Source organism: Mytilus trossulus, chromosome 8 (assembly GCF_036588685.1).
Source record: "Mytilus trossulus isolate FHL-02 chromosome 8, PNRI_Mtr1.1.1.hap1, whole genome shotgun sequence".
In the NCBI taxonomy this organism is placed as follows: Eukaryota; Metazoa; Mollusca; class Bivalvia; order Mytilida; family Mytilidae; genus Mytilus; species Mytilus trossulus.
In genome coordinates this window covers 77,162,419-77,182,592 of record NC_086380.1, presented here as the reverse complement: position 1 = coordinate 77,182,592, position 20,174 = coordinate 77,162,419, and the positions used below count along the sequence as shown (strand labels likewise).

Sequence of the window (20,174 nt, the reverse complement as noted above, 5' to 3'; positions counted from 1 at the left end):
CTGTTAAAGCAGTCTGCACCAAAAACTTTTTTAACTGCTAGTCCAAAGACCAATATTCTGACATTTTTCTTATTAATCCAAACAAAGTTTTGCAAAAACTTACTATAGTCCGAATGAAATTTTACTAGTCTGGTGCATCAGACTAGTGGCTTACCGTGCAGACTGTTAAAGTTGATGATGTTTGTTTATCAATCAGATTTCATATTAAAAACTTATGACAAACTTATATATTTTAGATCCTGTTTCTGTGCTGGAGTATGCTACAACGATACAAAAGAAAGCTCAGCGAGTTGTAGATTTAGAAATAGAAAACAAACAATTGAGAGATACACTTGATGAATATAATCATGAATTTGCAGAGGTGAAAAACCAAGGTAAAAATGTCTTGATTCTTGTCCTGAGTTTTGGAAGATATAAAAGAGGGAGGAAAGATACCAAAGGGACAGTCAAACTCATAAATCTAAAACAAACTGACAACGCCATGGCTAAAGATGAAAAAGACAAACAGAAAAACAATAGTACACATGTATTAAGTTGGCACTTCGTATCATTTAAAATATTAGGCCAGACTTTTTTTATTATCTGTTTAACGAGATCCGCGGACTCCACATTGTCCGATTTCAGAATAAAAATAAAAGTAGTGCTTCCTACTTTTATTTTTATTTTTTCCGCCGACTGTAACGAAATCCTCAAAAAAAAAAAAAGTACGAGTTCGGGTCTGCGATTATTAATTTATCTCTTGTCGCATGGTCAAACAAAAGTGCGACTTCCGGGAAGGGACCGTTTTTTTTACATTAAACTTTAAGTCCGATCACTAGAGAGAAGTTCGTGTTCACTCAAATTTGTTAAGTGTAATAGAGATGAGGCAATCGGGGTCATGTTGTCCAATCAGTTACCGGAAGATGTTGGCATCAGCCGCATTATAACCAACGAGGCAGATGTTGAACCTGACATGCCGGTCAACGTTTTGGAAGAGTTTGGGTTTATATTTTTCCTTTGAAGTAGTATCGTAGTATGCATATTAAAATATTATCAAAGATATCAATTAAAATCAATAATGCTTTTTGAATTTTGTGTATGGATGGGACCAAATCATTTGAAAAACCACTTTTTTTATTCACGTTCACCCCCTTTCACTTTCGCACCCTACAGGAGGGGGAGGACAGGGGGGGTACCCTTCTCCCTTCTCCCACCCCATTTCTCCTTTCTCCTACCCCGTTCTCCTTTCTCCCATTAGAATAAAACATCTCCTTTTGATATTTTTTCTTGAAATATTAGATCATTTTTTAAAAGGAGAGATATTTTATTTTTTCTCCTTTCTTCAACTTTTTCTCCTTTCTCCCAGCCTTCCTCTCCTTTCTCTCACCCTCTTTCTCCTTTCTCCTACCCCCTTTCTCCCTGTTTCCCTTACCCCTGTCCTCCCCGTCCTACAGTACAAGTTTGCACCCTACACCGGAATAAAACTTAGGAAACTCAAGCTGGTAGCCCAGACCAAATTATTCCTAAATGATGTTTGTATTTTGAACTAAATTTTATCAAAATTTTAGTAGCCCAGCTCCCAATCTAGAGGTCTGTTTTCTTCCATTGTTCTTGTATTTTGATAAATTCTTAAAAAAAAAAAAAAAAAAAAAAAGGTCACTTAGATTGGTTTTATTTTTATTTTTAGTGTCGACTGGACCAATTTTGCACTTTTTTTTTTTTTTTTATTTCGTCCCCTCGACCCTATTTTTTTACAAATTTTCTCGTTAAACAGATAATAAAAAAGGTCTGGCCTTACTTGACAATATTTTATTTTGCAAATGAGATTTTGTCATATTGGCCATCAACAGAAGCTTATATACTACCTCCAAAATTGATGGAAAATGATTATTGAAAGATTCAGACAATCATAAGAAATTTGACATTTTGAATTTGACTTTCTTCAAAACTTTTCCTCACATTTGGTAAGTTGATATGATCTCAGTACCATGATTTTTTTGTTGGGTGCTCTGATTCTGTGTTAAATTGTCCAAATTTTCATTCTTTAACAAAAAAAATTAAGTACATTGTAACTCATTCCTGGCTTGTTTTGACATATGATGATGAAAAATTGAGTCATTTTCTTTTAAAAAATAAAATAAAATAGAAAAATTAATTGTCTTTTGTTTTAATAAATGTTAAAACATAAAGTAGTGATAGATACACAATTAATGGCCCATTATAAAATACGTGGACAGATTTGTAAATTGACGGCTAATTCAGATATACAAAAAAAATCTGTTTGTCTTGTCAAAGTTATAATGGCCTGAGGTCGAAGACATGCATGTCACTGTCATTTCTGCTTTCTGACCGCCTATCGTAACGAGCGTTTATTTTAATTAGATTATTAATTTACATATTTGTTATTAATTAACGCTCAGAAGTGAAAAATTGTTGAAATAATTAATGACGCTTAATGAGAATTTTATCCCTTTTAAACTTTGATATATAGAATGGTTTTAAATTTTAAATGTTAGTTTGTTAGAACATTTGTAAAAAAGTCATTTAAAAGGTTAATTTCCACAAAAAAATTGGGCCATAAATGAACCAGTTGATGTGAAATATATAAAAAGAAGCTACAGGCTAACATAAAATATTCTTAGTTGCTAAGAACTCCTTGACAGATCCATTAAGGGTTTTTAAAATCAATAAGGGGTGAGGCCAGAGTTTAATCCCCTTTATATTTTTACCCCTCTGTCGATTTTTGGGGGTCAGTAGCGAACCATATAATGAATATGTTGTACATTCGACTTTCCTGCAATGTTTTGTATAAAGATAAACAATGAAATACAATAACAATAATAGAAGATCACAGTGACGTCATGCAACACCTTTGAAATCTACTGACCCTCTACTTCATTGCTAATTTACCCTTGTTGTGATAAAGGGGATCTATTGTCATAGAAAAGGGAAAGGTCATACTGATTTGTTTCTCGAGACTTTTTATTAAATATGGAAGGGAGATAATACAATAAGACTAATTTTTGATGTCGTTTAAACATATTTGGCAATGGCAGATCGTGTGTGGTGTGGTTGGTTCCAGGTGTTTGACCCGTTATTTTTTTTATGATCAATGCATTTGAAAGGCCCCCTTTTTATCCTAGGTTGGGAACCCTCTTTAAAAATGGCTGGATCCACCCTTGTTTGGAAAATTATGAATTTAATATAGATAGATGCAACTCAGGTTCAATTGCAAACACCAATACATTTGAAAATTACTTTGAGAACTTGTTCACATTTGTAAAGCAAAGTTTTATTAGGGGATTACAAAATCTGTGATAAAATACAATAAGCAAAATGTTTTTTAACAATTAAAGAAAAAAAAACTGGAATAGAACACCCACATATACTATTTCATACTTATTTCATAGGATTTTGCTACTATTCATTTTTCTCTTAGAATTGTTAACTGTGTCTGGTTCTTCTATTTCCATATACAGAAAAAGAAAAGTTACTAATAAAACATGTACTTCAAGTTAGAATTAAACATGATAAAGAGAAACTCTAAAAAAAATAAAAATACTCATAAACATGTACTATAAAGTTAGAATTTAACATATATAAAGAGAATCTTTCTTTAAAAAAAATTTAAAAAATATACTCATAAACATGTACTATAAGTTAGGATTTAACATTTATAAAGAGAAATTTTATTTTTAAAAAACAAGGATTATAAAAAATGTCTATATAAATGTCACTTTTAGTTTACAAGAATTGATTAATTTATTATTTTCTGATCCTTTATTTAGACAAGCTGATTTCACTTTATAGAAAATCAATGTTCAATGCTCCCGTACGAGTATAAGTAAATTATTATCATATTATCGTCAGCTTTGGTGACAATACAGATCGCCTGTGTATACATCAAAACCCTAAAACCCATTGATCTTACTATCAATTAGCTCTTAGTGGATTTCAAATAGAAATTGTGATCGATGGAGATTTCCAATTTTTATTCCAATTTAGTAGAAAAATCAATGCAATTTAATGCACTTTGGGACAGCAGTATTAATCTTATATGTAAAAACTCATATTTATCAATTGGTTACTGAACGATTTTTCGATTTTCCAAGTCTTTGTTTAAAAAAATTTTGAATAAATGCCATGGCAGTCAAAGTCTTCTAAAATCAATTTTTATTTTAAAAATTTGGGATTCTTTTGAAGTTTTGACACATGAAAGTTCATTTTGAGCAATCAATCTTAATAATTAACACTTTTTTATAATTTTTTGTAGGAAAACGGAACAAAAACGATTGATAATCCATTTCTATCTGATGTTTGAATTTTATCAATGCACTTTGCATTTTAATGCACGGGACAATATAGACAAATCACATACAAAAAGATTTGAAGTTTTTTTAATTGTCACTGAGGCAGAAATTCGATCATACATATTTTCATGATCTTTTCAATATTCCGGATATGTCAGAAAGTAATGTGAATATTTCAATTTTTTTAAATATGAAATTAAATCATTTTTATTGAAGTTTCATTGTTATAATAATCAATATTTCAAATTTATTTAAATTTTTATATCTTTTTGTGTACCTTTAATAAATTTTCAAAAGAATGCAATTATATTGAAAATAGATAATCATTTTAAATTTCCTAAAAATAAATTTGAAGAAAAAAATGTGCTCTTTAATGAAGTGCATTCACTTGATCAAAGGGAGGTAATTGATTTTTTTCCCTCTATCTTTTTACAGAAGTGACAATCAAACAGTTAAGAGATAAACTAAAAGACTGTGAAGAAAAGATAGAAGCCACTGCTGAGGTAATTATCTGGTTCCCTAATAGACTGGTTACCTTGACTTGTCCTAAAATTCAAAGAACAGGTATGGTATATATATGCCATGACTTTAAAGGACTAAGTGCAAGAAAATTAATTTGTGAATACCACTATAACTTGTGGTTCCAGGTGAAAATGTTTGTTTTGATGGTGTCTTATTTTGTGGTTTTTGATCAGAAATTCAAATTTCAATATCGTGAGGAACTTTAATTTAATTTAGGGGTTAACCTCAAATCATTGATTGACACATGGCACTCTCACCTGTATTATTAACCTACTAAAAAGCATCCATATATTAGGACTATTCTTAAAAGGCCATATGCATGTACCATCAATTTGTATATTTGTGAAAGACTTCTAAACCATCCTTATGTTATATCATAATTTCATAGAATTATGCTAAAAAAAATTGCAAATATTTGGAAGCAATACAAGAAATTGGTGTCTTTTGTTATAAAATGTAAATGCAGATATTGAAAAAAAATTCTAAATTTTGAAAACTTATAAATATGATATTGAAAAAGATAGAAGTATGTTGGTTTAAAAATTAGGACAACAGTAAATACTAATATGATATATTTATAGAAATTCTACTGGAAGTCAAAATCAAATGATGTTTGTCCTGATCTATTTATAGACATACTACTGGACAGTAATAATTGAAAGAATGTTTGACAACGCATGATTTAGAGTTAGACATATTGTTTAGACAACTGTCAATTGTTGGAGATCACATGTTGACCTTTGGACAATTTATTAGGTTCATGGCTCGTTGACATAGACCTCACATCTCCCTTTGGTGTATCTCTTTGTTTGTCAAGGGTATCTGAAGTCTTTCTGAGTTCTGATTTTGTGAACTTCATCCTGGTCTTTTGTCAATTTTATTTACTGATTCATTAAATTTTTATCATTTGAAATGCATCTTGAATAATTTTGTTAATTACTGATATATTGTTGATAAAATATGCAATATTCTAAGTATCAAGGTCATTGCACATGTTGATTTTTGTAAACCACACATATTGACAAACAAGCGGGAAAACTTTCATATTTTATTTTATTTTGAAAGAACTGATTAATAGATATATGAAGGTGTGGTATGAGGGCCAATGAGACAACTCTCCACCCAAGTCACAATTTGTAAAATAAAACCATTATAAGTGAAATGTCTGTTTGAAGTTATAATGTAAGATTCCTATAGCTAATTCACATGTATTGACAAAAAAAAAGAAAAATTTCGTATTTTTTTTTTACATTTCGGAAGAACTTTATTTTACAAATGTTTTGTTTTTATTTGCAAATATAAGATTCCTATTTCGTAACATCTCTGTTATATTGACAGCCATAGTTGACAGTTGTCAGCTCACGACATAGACAACAAGAAATAAGTTATCGTCTAATTTACCTATTGGCTCGTCACGCTTCGCTGGTTATTAGTTACACACATTTCAAATCACTTGGTCTTACGAATTACGGAATGGGTGTGTATGTAGATCAATCACGTAAATCATTTGTCTTGTCTGTGTAAGATATATTGTCATATATTAAGTCGTATTGTCAGATCCACTCAAATAGTCAAACTTTATTGCTGAAGTCGGACTTGAAAAATCTGGTGATTTTTACGAAGAAAAAAAAAATCAAATTTATAATCAATAATTTCTGAAATTTTTGAAATATTTTTGATTATTGTATTACTTGTGGGTAAACTTTGTTCCAAAAGTTGAATTAGTATTTCCATCAGGAATTAATGATAATTGGACAATAATGTGAAATTTTCTTCATCAAATTTAGGCACGGACGAAAGAAAAGGAGAAGGAATTACAAAGACTTTTTGCAGATAAAGAGAGATATTTGCAGGAAACACAGTTAGCCGTTGCAAAAAAACTTGGAGAAGCTGAACAACGTGTGACAACCCTTCATGCAGGTAATTTATCGTAGGGAGTCGGTAAAATGTTTTGTTTGACCATGACCACAAACCTCAGAATTTGTGAAAGCTTTCAACTTTTATAAAATAAGATTTAAAAAAAAACGAACAAAGTTATCTTTAAAGTATAATAATAAAAGAGATTTTCAGCATTTTAGATTTCATATTTATATCCAACAATTATTTTCTTTTAATTTTAATTTTATATTATCGAAATGAAAATGTTATAAAATAAAAGGACATGAATTTGTGTATTAGTTGTGTTTCAAAAAAAAAGTTTGTTCTTTTTGTGTGGAATTTGCTTCAAATAGATCGGAGAAATTCATATCTCTTGACAGATTTTATAAAATATATGAAAAAAAATCGATGTAGTTATTGTAAATTTCTTGAAGTATTTGATACATAATTTACCAAAAAGTTCATCATAATTGTAAACTTTTGAAACTTCAACAAATAGATCATATATGACATGGATTGTATAAATTAGTATTGCTCAATAGTTTGGTTTTTAAGACATTGCAATGAAATATTCCTTAGCCAAATTGCCATAAAGTGTAACTTGTCCAATTTGAAAGTATAAGTCAATTGCTATGATATCTTACTTTGTAAATTCTTAAGAAACATTGGTTGACATCTCAATTATTATAATTTCCTAATATTAAAACATTAACCTTCATCACTGACCAAACCTCTTTAAAAAAAAATAACCTTAATATTTCTAATTATTTCCGAAAGTTACCCTTAAAAGAAATTTGAACGTGATGGTTTTCCAAACTTGCAAGAAATAAATGTAAAGGGCAAAAAACTGAGAAAATGAACGCAGGATATATTTATAAAAACATGAGTGACACATTGCTAATGTTTCTGTTGTCCACTTATGCACTGGTCACCTTATTTCTGAAATCACTATAAATAGACACACATAAGAATGTTTAGTATTTGTTTTGCTGAATTATTTTGAGAAAAGAAACAGTTGTTGTCCAAAGCTATATAACCTAGAAATGACCTGTTTTGTTTTGATAATTAACTAATATAATTGAATTTTATTGATTAAAATCATAAATTTTATTTTTGCTTTTATTCTTCTAATTTTGTTGGTAAATGTATTAAATCGAAGAAATTATTTGCTAGATGGTTAACAATTTACTTAGAGGCTTCTTTCGAAATAGTCTTATTTATGTTTCACCTATTTCCAATTTGTCTGTTTTATATCAATATGATAGATTATCAGTCATTAAATGGTTCAAAATAAAGTAATTCATTTTAGAAATATGAATGTATTTATTCCATGATTATTATATTATTTCACCTTTACTTGTTTCTAATGAGTTTTTATTTGAAAAAAAATGCTTATTTTGTATACTTTGTTTAATATTTCATCAATGATAAAAACTTCTAAAATACCTTTCTACTTGCTGGTTAAACAAAGCCTGTATATTGCTGAGAATATTGTATTAAAACAATCAATTTTCCCTGAAAAATGTAAAAATAAAATGAAACTTAACTGCTAATAGTTGATTTATTAATAAATCTTTGAATTTTTTTTATAAAATCTTCAGATGCAATGTTATACAAAGAAAAATGAACAATGTAAAAGTTTAAAACAGGTTCTGTGTTGGCAGTATATGTTCATAAAGTCAATTTTGAAAGCACAATTTATTAAGATACTGCCCCAGGATATAACAAAATAAGTAATTTCTGTAAACTGCCAGTAATGCACAATATTTACATTTATCTATCTGTCCTGGTTGTATTGTAATGTAAAGTAAAGTCTTCTGTTTTTGTTTCGTACTTTGAGAGAAATTTTCATTGATAATTCGTATCATTCCAATTGCAACTCAGGCACCTCTCAAAAACATCTGTGTCCAAATTGAATGAAATTAATGAAATCAATTACGGGAACGAAATACTGTTTAGGATATTGATTTAATAAACTGTTGACATTTTGGTTTCAATCAAAATTGAGGCTAAAATGATGAATAATTACTTAATATCGTCATTTAGTTTTCAAATTACAAATCAATGTTCCGGATGCATTATGACCCCTCTCGTTTTAACAACCGATTACCAAGTTCCTGTTTTGATTTGAACATATATATGTATCGTAGATATTTCTTACAAATCGGGGACATTTATAAACCTAAATTGTACATCTTTCTATGTTTGGGAGGAATGTTGAGCTGGTTTTAAGGAAACCAGGTGAGACAGTAAACCAGTAGGAAGTATGTACCAATAGAGTTTGATTATTTTCGTATTTCTAAAACAATTCTCATTTGTATTTATTTTAAAAGCTATTTCATGGTAGGACTAGTTTATAATCTTCTTGTTTTAACTGATAATTGTTTGTTCCATGTCCAGTGACAGACATTTCATAGATATAACTTTTATAAGAAGAGTGCCTTTTTACAATAAATACAAAAACTTCAAAAATCTATTGTTTTATTTTCAAACTTTTAAAAGGTCAGTTATCATATTGAAATCAATTAATATAAAAACAGGAAGATGTGGTATGATTGCCAATGAGATCAAATGACGTAGAAGTCAGCTACTAAAAATCATTTAACTGCTTCAACAATAAGCAAAACCTGTCCAGTGAGACCACAGATAATTTTTTACCAATTCAATTAAACAAAAGTCACAATTTGTAAAAGGAAACCATTATTATATAGTCAAAGTTCAGCATGTATATTCAGGACAATTATCATTTTGTAGTTATCTTTTTAAAATAACAATTGAGTTTTGTTCTATTATCAGTATATTTTAATGAAATTTAAAAAAATGAACTATGAACTATTTAAATTTGATTGAAAAACCTGAACTTTATTTGATCAAACAGACTTTTGTTTTATTGAATTGGTAAAAAATTATCTGTGGTCTTACTGAACAAGTTTTGCTTATTGTTGAAGCCCAAAGATGATCTTTAGTTGCTGACTTCTTTGTCATTTGGTCTTATTTGCAATCATACCACATCTTCCTGTTTTTATAATAATTAATTTCTATATGTTAACTGACCTTTTAAAAGCTTGAAAATCAAACATTATAGTTTTATAGTTTTTTGTGTATTTATTTTCATTTCAAGTGCTTGATAGGTAAAAAAGGGCCATTTAAAAAAAAAAATCACAAAAATACTGAACTCCAAGGAAAATTCCAAGGGCAAAATCAAAAGCTCAAACACATCAAACCAATGGATAACAAGTGCAAATTATATGCACGTAACATAATATCAGTATATGTGTTTCATCAATGCAGCCATTTTAGATGAATTTTGTCTATTTTTGTCTCCGACAGTATTTATTCAGTTCCATTGACTCTAGGTTAATCTGGAAAAAGATGGTTGTCTTTCACAGTATATCATATTTGTTTTTCTTTTGTTGTTTTGTAACTGAATCAGGTAGATATTTTACTCGTTTCAATTGTCTTACATTTTGTCATGTCAAGGCCTTTGAAAGCTAACTTTGCAGTATAGGTTTTGTAACTGACCGTGCGAGACCCTCGTGGGTAATCAAGGTTGTTAAACACTCCTTGCTCATTGTTTAAGGCTGGACTTTGACCTATAGTTTCTGAGATCTACATCATATAGTCTTTGATGGATGGTAATCATAACTAATCTCCTTATAAGTCCTTACCAAAGAAGCAGAAGGGGACTTGAGGTTTATTTCATAGCAATCATGAACAAGTGCTGTACCTTTATGTTTTTGTACCTTTAATTTTGTAACATCAAATATTGACAGGGTCCTTTATAACGACATCTTGAAAAAATCGTTCCGTCGAGTCGTTGGCAGTACATTGTTGGTGCAATGGTTCTGGTTGTGTTATTTCCTAACGAATAAAAAAATATGTGATTAAGGATCCAGGAAAAGTCATCTTAGACGTATCGTTTAAAAGAGAAATTGACGTTCCTGTATGTTATCCAGTCATTTCCTTTGAAAATAGCAGATTAATTATTAAAAGGATGTTGTTTAGGATCTAATTTGCATAAATCTTATTTCAAACTCCTCCCCCTTTATTTGCATAGGAAGACATAATGTTATTCTTTTGTTTTATAATTTTGATCGGTACTATTAATCAAGAATACTGTTTAAGATGGAGATTTGGGCTAATGACCATTTTACAAGTATTTTGTTAGTCAGATGTGCAATATAATGAATAACAATTGTTTTTTACGTGAAATAATTTATGGCGCAAGGCTCTTAGGTTGAATTAATAAAATGACATTCAAGCAAAATTCAAATAAATTATTATTATTATAATGTTCGTTTAGTGCGTTATGTAAAACAAAGGATTTGTCTATATTTTTCTTTTGTTTTAGTCAATGACCAGCATGATATTCTACATGCTGGTCTGAACACAAGGACGAACACAGCAACATATTTTTACAGTCTATTTGATAAAATCTAAAAACAATTTATAAATATTTTATAAAGAAGAGGTGTAAGATATCAAAAGTTTATTCTAACTTATAAGTCATAGACATACTTACAAAGTTAAGGCAAAAAAGGAAAACAAACCAGAAGACAATAGTCACAATTTTGGACAACAATACTACAAGGCAAAACTTAATGCAACTTTCATGACATCATCAATCGTGTACTAATTGATAGAGTTTTCTAGATTGTTCTGTATAAATCTTCTTTCTTTTTCCTGTTATAGTGTCTTCCTTTGTTCACTTAGAAAAATGTACCAACTTATTCAAAGAGTCAGTAAATTGTCAGTTGTTGTAGTTTGAACTCTAATTTTAATTATATCGACCAAATAAGTGATAACCATTAAAGCCATTTTCAAAAGTTGTTATTTGCAAATTGTAATTCTTCAATTGAAGCTAGGAGATTTATACAGGTAATTGAGAAACAATTAAAGGGACACCTTAAGGTTAAAAAAAAACCTACATAAACCCCTGTCGCCCGTTGTTATTATTTTGGGGCACTTTTTGGATGCTGTCTGATTGTTGTATGCGCCACCATCATCTTTTTTTCATGTCTGCTAACCGGATCTATCTAAATCAGAAAAAGTGCTCTGACCTTTTTAAAAGTTCATTTCTGTGCGATTCGGTGCTATAAAAATACATTTGGTCTCCCACCCTCTCTTCAAATTGACATATATTGGTTTTAAATAATTCCATGTAATTAGCTTGCATCTGTTGATAAACTTCTGATGACAGCAACATGTTCATTTTAAATCAATTACGTCAATTTCATAGATCTCAAAACACTTGTAATCAGTGTCAAAATTCGGCTTCTTTGACAGCTGTCAACCGTCTTATTACCATATATGTAAATTATTTATCGCTTTGAAATTTAGTTTTGAAATGTATCTTTAAGTGCTTGACATGTTCAAGAGAATTTTTAAATTTGATTTGAAAATATTATTTTAAAATTTTTATAATCTGGTTTCGATGGTTGGAGGTTTTATTTTGTCTGGAATGTGCGTTGGTTAGTTCATCCCTTTGCTTCTCCGTTAGTCTGACCATTCTGATCGGGTTAAAGTTTCTGGTCAAGGTAGGACACAGATTTTTATTTTTCTTGTTTCTATAATCATGATGATATGTAAGAATTTTTTTTAACATTAAACAGGAAGGAATGCGTTTCAAAGAAAAGCTGAAACAATTAAAACAAACATGACCAAGTATAAAATTAAACTTTATTATGTCAGACATGTGATTATTCCAGCGAGAGTCAAAATCTCTTGATTTTTAAGCACTCTTCCATCCCTCCCATTAATATTTTAAATCTAAAATAATATGATAGCTATTATTAAAAATAAACACTTAAAAAGCTTGAATTGCTTATAAGCAAATGAATCTCTAGAGGTATTCAAATCATTAGAATGAAATAAAACAAAATTCCAAGTCAGTACAAATGTACTACTTACAGGTCAAATTTAGGTCAATTACATTATAGCATGGTTCCACTGTTCAAATGGTTTGATTATTATCACAAAAATAACATTTGTCTTTATATTTTTTTTTCTTTTCAGCACTTGAAAATGTCCAATCTGAGTTGTTTGAGGTCAAGGCCAAGTATGACGAGGCTACCAGTGCCAAGTAAGTTATGTTTGATGGCGAACAAAAAAATGAACTTTTTAGCCCTATCTTCATCCTTGACGTAATTTAAATATAATGGCCTGCCATAAGTGCAGCAAAAAAATCAAGTCAAAGAGTGTATTGACCAGTTGTTTGTGGTGTCTGCTTTGTATTTATTTGTTTGCCTCAATTGGTGCCTGAATATTTTGATCTGTAACCTATTGAATTATCACATAACTTGTGTGTCCTTAAGCTCTGATATTTAAAAAAAAAAATGGATTATGAAATGAGGTAGCTTAAAACCCTAAACAAGAATAAAATGACCAAGTAAAAACAAAATCAAATTTAAATCATTTTACTCACTTGCATAATTTTTTTTTTAAATAAATCAGAGGAAAGTTTTTAAGTTTGAATCTTAAAGCTCTCACTTTAGTATAACCTTTTTTGTGCTGATGCGGCTTAAAGCCATCACTATACAATCATTTCATCTTTGAATGTAATAAGTGAATTTAGATTTAAGATACAAACTATTATAAGTTAGATATTTGGAATAGCTGCTTTCTTGTTAGCCCTATGATTGTGAGGGGTGTGATGGCCTTATTAAATTATTTAGTTTAATGTAATTATTATAAGTAAAATATTTGGAATAGCTGCTTGCTTGACAGTTTCGAGATTGTGAGGTCTAGTTAATGATAGTCATGATTAAGTTTAATGTTAGTCGGTCAGCAAACATCTGAGTTTTACTAGGTGATTATAATGAATAAATTGTAACTTTGATGTCCAAACATAATTTTTCATGTAAACTTTTATCTTTAAAGAATAAAAGTTGTCATTCAAATTATGGTCACAAACTCCTTGAGGGAATTTGTCCAGACTGGTGGTCTTGTATCTTCCTGTGTCCAGTATTCAATGACCAGTGGTCAGACCTACCCATGTCCAGTTTTTGATTTATTTTGTCTCAATCAGCAATCAGACCATAATGGGTCATTTGTTTTACAGAAATGGTCTTCCCTATAAATCAATAAATTATCTGTTATATGCAATAATTAATTATTTTTTTATGTAATCATTGACAAGTCTGTAAGTGAAATTGACAACTGATTTTTATTATTGACAGTTAATAGATTTGTTTGTAAAATTTATTAATAACTTTGCATTTAGACAAAACTTTCTTTGTATTATTTTTGAGATTAAAGTAATATCATTTGAAGAAGAAAACATGGTTCAGGAAAATTGATTTAAAAAAAAAGGGATTACTAGTTTAACATTGATATTATGAAAATTATAATTAATATATTATGAAACAGATTTCAGACATCTTAACATGATAATACGTAACTAATGTAATGAACATGGAATAAACATTGATAAAGGTTCTTTGAAATAATTGTAACAGAAAAATTTGAAAAGGGGGTATCCATTCATGACATAATTCAGAACATGCACAACAAAAAAACACAAAAACTAAAGAAACAGAATATATAGATATAGATATAAGAAGATGTGGTATGAGTGCCAATGAGGCAACTCTCCATTCAAGTCACAATTTGTAAAAGTAAACCATTAAAGGTCAATGTACAGTTTTCAACTTGGAATCTTGGCTCTCACAACAAACAGTAAGCTATAAAGGGCCCAAAAAAATGATTAGCAGTCAAATCTATATAAAGAATGAATATATATATATATATATATGCCTATAATGTATCTTCAAAAGAAAAAAGGGGGAGGAGCTTAAGTCTTGTCTGCTGTACTTCCCAATATATTAGGGGATTCCTTTTATCTTTTTTGTGTATAGAAAAATGAAATAAATGACAAAAAGGTTGAATGAAAAATAATTTAATGTTGATTAGTAATAAAAAAGATTGTTTATGGGAGTTATTACACTTATGAAATGTAATGGTTATATACATAGTAGTTAAATAAAAAAATCAGTGGAAATAAATATCGGACTTTGCCATTCTTGAAATAAACACAGTAAATTATTCCTATGAAATAGAAAATATGAAATAAACCATGTAGGTCAAAGAATAGTAAAATATCAGATTTAATGTTATATGTTTAAAAATAGACATAAAGTAAATGCAAGACCTGGACACGTAAAATCCATATATAGAAAAGATATAAACAACAAAAACTGAAATAAAGTAAAATAGCAGTTTATTGTTGTGTATAAAAAATGTCAAGTAAATGCAAGATATGAACATGTATAATCTATTTATAGAAAAAGCAATAAACAGCAAAAACTGAAATAAAAATCAAAACTAAAATGATCAAAGAAGGTAAAATGTCTCAATAAAAGTTACAATATCTGTGTCCATATTGTCAATATCCATTTTTGACAAAACAATACACTTTGGAAAACATAAAAATGTGATATAAACCAATATTACTGCCGTTAACAAGTATTATACATATCTAACGATTGATTATTATTGGCCTTTTGACACGTGGTGATCACTTTGATTTGTGTAAATGACAGAAATTATATCGCAGATTGTACATTCAGCACCCAACCCATTGTAGATTACATCTTGCTGCGGGGCTAGCTCGTGTTCCGAAGCTAAATTACAGATCAAAACAGAAAATTAATTAGCTCATAGTCCAAATGTACACAAGAAACTAAATTGTATTGATTTGAAAACAAGGGGAAGTTTCCGGGCCATTTTCTGTGTTTTTATCGCCATTTTTATGAAAGAATGTGTTTTTTGTATACAGATTACATGTCTTAAGTTGTAAATTTACCAGTAATGGTATTGGTTTTTGTTTTGTTAACGGCATGTTTTATTGAAAGTTACAAAGAAAATCTTTTTTGATGTTGTTATATGACAGTGTTATGTTGTAATATCTGTTTTTAGGCACAGAACTCAGGATTTGTTTAGAATTTTTTTATGCATTGATGTGTTCAATACTTCTTTGTAATATTTGAATATATTTAATTTTTTTCATTTGATAAATAACGACTTTTTGTTCTTGGAGGAAAGACATAATTTTTTTTCAAATTTTGTATCTTTATTGTCAATCTGCAATTTTACAATTGTAGAACATTTGAATGGTTGTAGTTCAATGTAAAAGTTAAAACTTAACCAAATTAAAAAATATGAAAAAATATGTATAAACCAATGAGACAGCTACTTAACAACACAAAAAAAAAAATTTGAAAAGTAGCATTACATTTGTTTTAAAAAAAAATCTAGTTAAAATTATAGATATTCATTTTTGGTAAAAAAAGTTATAAAAATATATTTTTAAAAAATCAATAAATTTGTTAACTCTTTTTAGAAACACATTTACACATTTTTAGCAAAAAATAAAAACTATTCATGAAAAAGTGGGAAAACCTCACTTCAGTACAAAAATGTAAGATTTCCGATTTTGTACAATAATTAATGATTCTGTCATTAGCCGGATATATGTTGCTGGCGAATCTACATTAAAATCACCTATAGTCGCAAATAAATATTTCCGATGATGTAAACGCTAGCTGATTTGCTTGAACGAATATGACATATGCCACAGAGAAAGTTCAGAAGGTCTCTCGTGATAAATAGTCGGACCGTTTTAATTGCTAGGACTGTGACAAGTGATTAGTTTAAATGGTACTTAGAAAAAAAACAATAACTTCAATCATTTACACAACATTAATATGAACATAAATTACTGATGCATCAGTAGGCTACCTGAATAAATTGTTCAAATAACAAGCAAGTACACTCAGTCAAAAAATAGCATCAAATCATAAGAAAAAAGATAGCTTTATGGAAAAACGCTTAAAAAAATATTTGAACAAGAACAAATTGTCTTAGCAAGTACACTCAGTCTAAAAAGAACTTCAAAGCGTCAAGAAAGTAGAAGATAGCTTTATAGAATAGAAGAACTTAAACAATCAAGTACATTCAGTAAAAAAAAGAGCTAGAATCAAATCATAAGAAAAAAGAAAGAAAGCCTTATAGAACAACACTTAATTTTTTTTTTTATTTAAAAGCAAGTACATTCAGTAGGAAAAGAGCATCAAATTCAATGAAAAAATATATAGTGTTATGCATTTAAATTTAAGTCAATTTTATACTCTGGCTTTTCCCACCAAAACATTCTGTACAAATTATCCAATACTGCCAATAGTGTTTATAGTAGTGTTAATCATCAACATTCAGAATCAAATCTTTTATTTCTAATCTATTTTAGGTTTTATTAAACTTTTCCCAAAATATTTGAGAACTTATGATTTTTATGACTTCAACATTAATTTGGTAAATAGGTCCAGTTTGTTTATTTTAAAGATGAGCCATATTTACATTTTTTTATATATATAAAAGTACACTTAGCAATTAAATTAAGCTGAAGGAATTAACAGGATGTAGTGTATCATGTGTATCATATTGTATTATGTAATATAACCTATACTTCACATACCAATAAAGGGAGGCAACTTTTAAAATGTTTGATACATTTGTATTAGAAACTGCTGAAGGGGATATTCAGTTAATTGACAGGTCTGGATTTACATCAGCTTTGGGACTATATATCATGTTTAATTAGGTCCATAGACCACAAAACCTTCAATTGATCTTAAACCATTCATCCTTTGATTTTGAGGTCCGGCAATTAATTTGAATGATGTTTTTAGTCCATCTGTGTCACTTCCAACTGCTGGAGGTCCAACGCTTTTGAGAGCTCTATTATTTTTACCGAACAGAGGATGTTTCGTTCAATTGCTCAAGGATTAAGTCATTAATTACGATATTGTTTTTATAGCCTTAGTTGTTATAAATTTGGAAATGCCCTAAATCTATGGATGATCGGTGACTCGACCTTGATGATGTCCTCTTCAACGATAAAAATATGATCTATTCTTACCGCACATATTCATTCACTATTTTTATCTCAAGTTAAATATTGTCAGACAAACATGTAAAAATAAAAATAGCGTCAAATAAAATGTTTTTTGCTCAATTGATCTTTTTCAAATATGATTCATTTGACCACGATACCTTATCAATCTAAGCTAATGTGCCAATAAAAATTTACAAAATTTTGTTTTTGTTTCTATTTACACTACATCTTTGTAAAGTTTAAGTAAAAAGATCAGTCCAAACGTTTTGCATTCCATTGTTTTATGATTTAGAGTTAAAAGAAAAATAATTTTTTAAAATTGAAATTTTATTTTGTTTACATATTATTACAGAGAAATTGTTAACATTGACTTTAAAGGAAATTATTAAACAAATAAAATTTTAATCTTCAATACTGCATAAATGTTTTTTAATCAAATTGTGATTCTAAAATCTTTTATTAATATTAATCTAAATAATTTAAGACATTTTTGGTCATACAAATTACACCTTGTTTAAGACTGATGAAGTTTTATTTAAGGAATGACTGTAATTTTTTTTCTGTCTATGAAGAAATAAAATAAAAAATTTGGTGCACACTGAATAACGCGTGTAGCAGGTTATTTAAAAGTTTGCACCTTATGTTTTGTGTTATTTTGAATAGACAGAAAAAATATTACAGTCATTTCTTATAATTTAATTCTAAATTCCATTTTAAGCCGTAGAAAACCATGAAAAGCGTTGATGACGTCACGGTCACATGAATAAATTATGTCTATGGACTCATAACAAAATAATGTCAGCCAATCAGAAGACGTGTTACCTCCAAAATTAAATTATTAGTTGATACACTGTATATCTTAATTTCGTTCAGATGAAAGAAAATTAAAATGCAATAATAATAATGATAATAATATTTTCATTATTTTCAGGTCTGATGAAATGGAGATGGTGATGTCTGAGCTTGAACGTGCTAATGAGGTATGTTATTTTGTATGCTGTTAGTCTTCATCATTTCAATGTTTTAAATCCGTCATCAATGATGGACTTTCCTACATAAAACTCATATCGCCTGGTGGTTCAGTCTTTAGCCACTCCAGCTTCCTTTACCAATAAATGATTGTTGCCAAGAAATTGGTGTTAAATATCTTTTATGTATATTTAATAAAACAAAATCAGAAATTGAATATAAGTAAAAAAAAAAGTACAGTATATTTTCCTTCTTCTGGTTTTCTGATCAATTTAAATATATAGATATAAATTTTTGGGGTTACTGTATTTGTGAGGTATTTAAAAATGGTAAGTGTTTTATTATGAAATATATTTACAATTCATAGAAAAACAATATCACTTATTTAATAGATATTAAAACCCACTTATATACAAAAAAAATGCATCTATTTCCTTATTGTTTATAAGGAAAAACAACATTCAGTGCCTTCCTTATTATCAAATCCAAATACATTTTTTAAATCTTTTATTCAATTTATGATAAAGTATAACATCATAGTTGCATGTATTATTGAGTTATTCAATATATTAAAATTATTGACAAATTCCGACTAAGGTAAATAATCAATACATAGAAAACTCTTTTTTTTTGTGTATTGCTTGAATTTCTTTGGTTGTTGATTGGAAATGGATGTCGATTAATCAATCATTACGCAAATTGAAATTGATTGGGATTCTGGGAGTTTGACAAGTAATCAATGACGTATTGATCGCCGATCGATTACTTATTGTCGGCAATTATTCCGTATTGATTCCAAATGGAAATTTTATTTGAAATAATGAAGTTGATGATGAGTCGTTTGTTGTTTTGTAGACTCAAGATATTTATAATTTTTTCGCTTATAAAAGACGAGTGAATTGGAATTCAATAGATCATTGTACGACTAAAAAGTCTAGTTCAGAAGTGAAAAACAATAGATGCTCTGTAATATTTTAACTATTGCTTTTTGAAAAACCACTGGATTAATATATATTTGGACCATCGTAAAACAGTGATTTTTATGATTAACTCTTATTGCATGTTTAATCAGACATATCAGAAGAAAATCTTTTTCAAGAAATCTATGGAAGTAAAAAAGAAATATAGACAATTTAAGGAAGAATTTTCACCACATGGTTAAGTTGGATATAGTTATGCTATTCTAACCAAGGATCTTGTTAAGCCTTACAATGCTTTATTTCCTAAGGTAAATTACATGTTTAACTTCACTGTTGTCTAAATGCTAATTAAACTCTTGTTGTATATAGTATTCCTGACTTTAGATACTGCACATGCAAAAGGTATCACGATGGCATACTTTTATTGTATTGCAATGGTAAATGGAACTGCTGATAAATCTAAAGCAACATTTAAAAGACAATTGGGAACTTTAGGTTCTGTTGTAACCGGTAATAAGGTTTAGATAGAGGAGGCTATTACGAAGCTGAAATTTGCATACAAATTTGCATATAGGCTTTGCTCATTGTTCAAGGCCGTACAGTGACCTATAGTTGTTAATGTCTGTGTCATTTTGGTCTTTTGTGGATAGTTGTCTCATTGGCAATCATACCACATCTTCTTTTTTTACAAAAAATTGTGACATT

At 28.9% G+C, this 20,174-nt stretch overlaps 1 protein-coding gene across 1 annotated transcript in view; it reads left to right on the top strand.

The window, feature by feature from the left end:
* The window catches only part of LOC134681421 (homeobox protein cut-like 1), an 81,729-nt gene that overhangs the window by 37,977 nt on the left and 23,578 nt on the right, over nucleotides 1-20,174 (top strand). Inside the window, exons 4-8 of the mRNA XM_063541043.1 lie at nucleotides 237-374; nucleotides 4,725-4,792; nucleotides 6,599-6,731; nucleotides 12,705-12,771; nucleotides 18,512-18,560. Of these exons, the coding sequence (XP_063397113.1) occupies nucleotides 237-374; nucleotides 4,725-4,792; nucleotides 6,599-6,731; nucleotides 12,705-12,771; nucleotides 18,512-18,560 (455 nt within the window). The remainder of the gene's footprint in view (nucleotides 1-236; nucleotides 375-4,724; nucleotides 4,793-6,598; nucleotides 6,732-12,704; nucleotides 12,772-18,511; nucleotides 18,561-20,174) is intronic.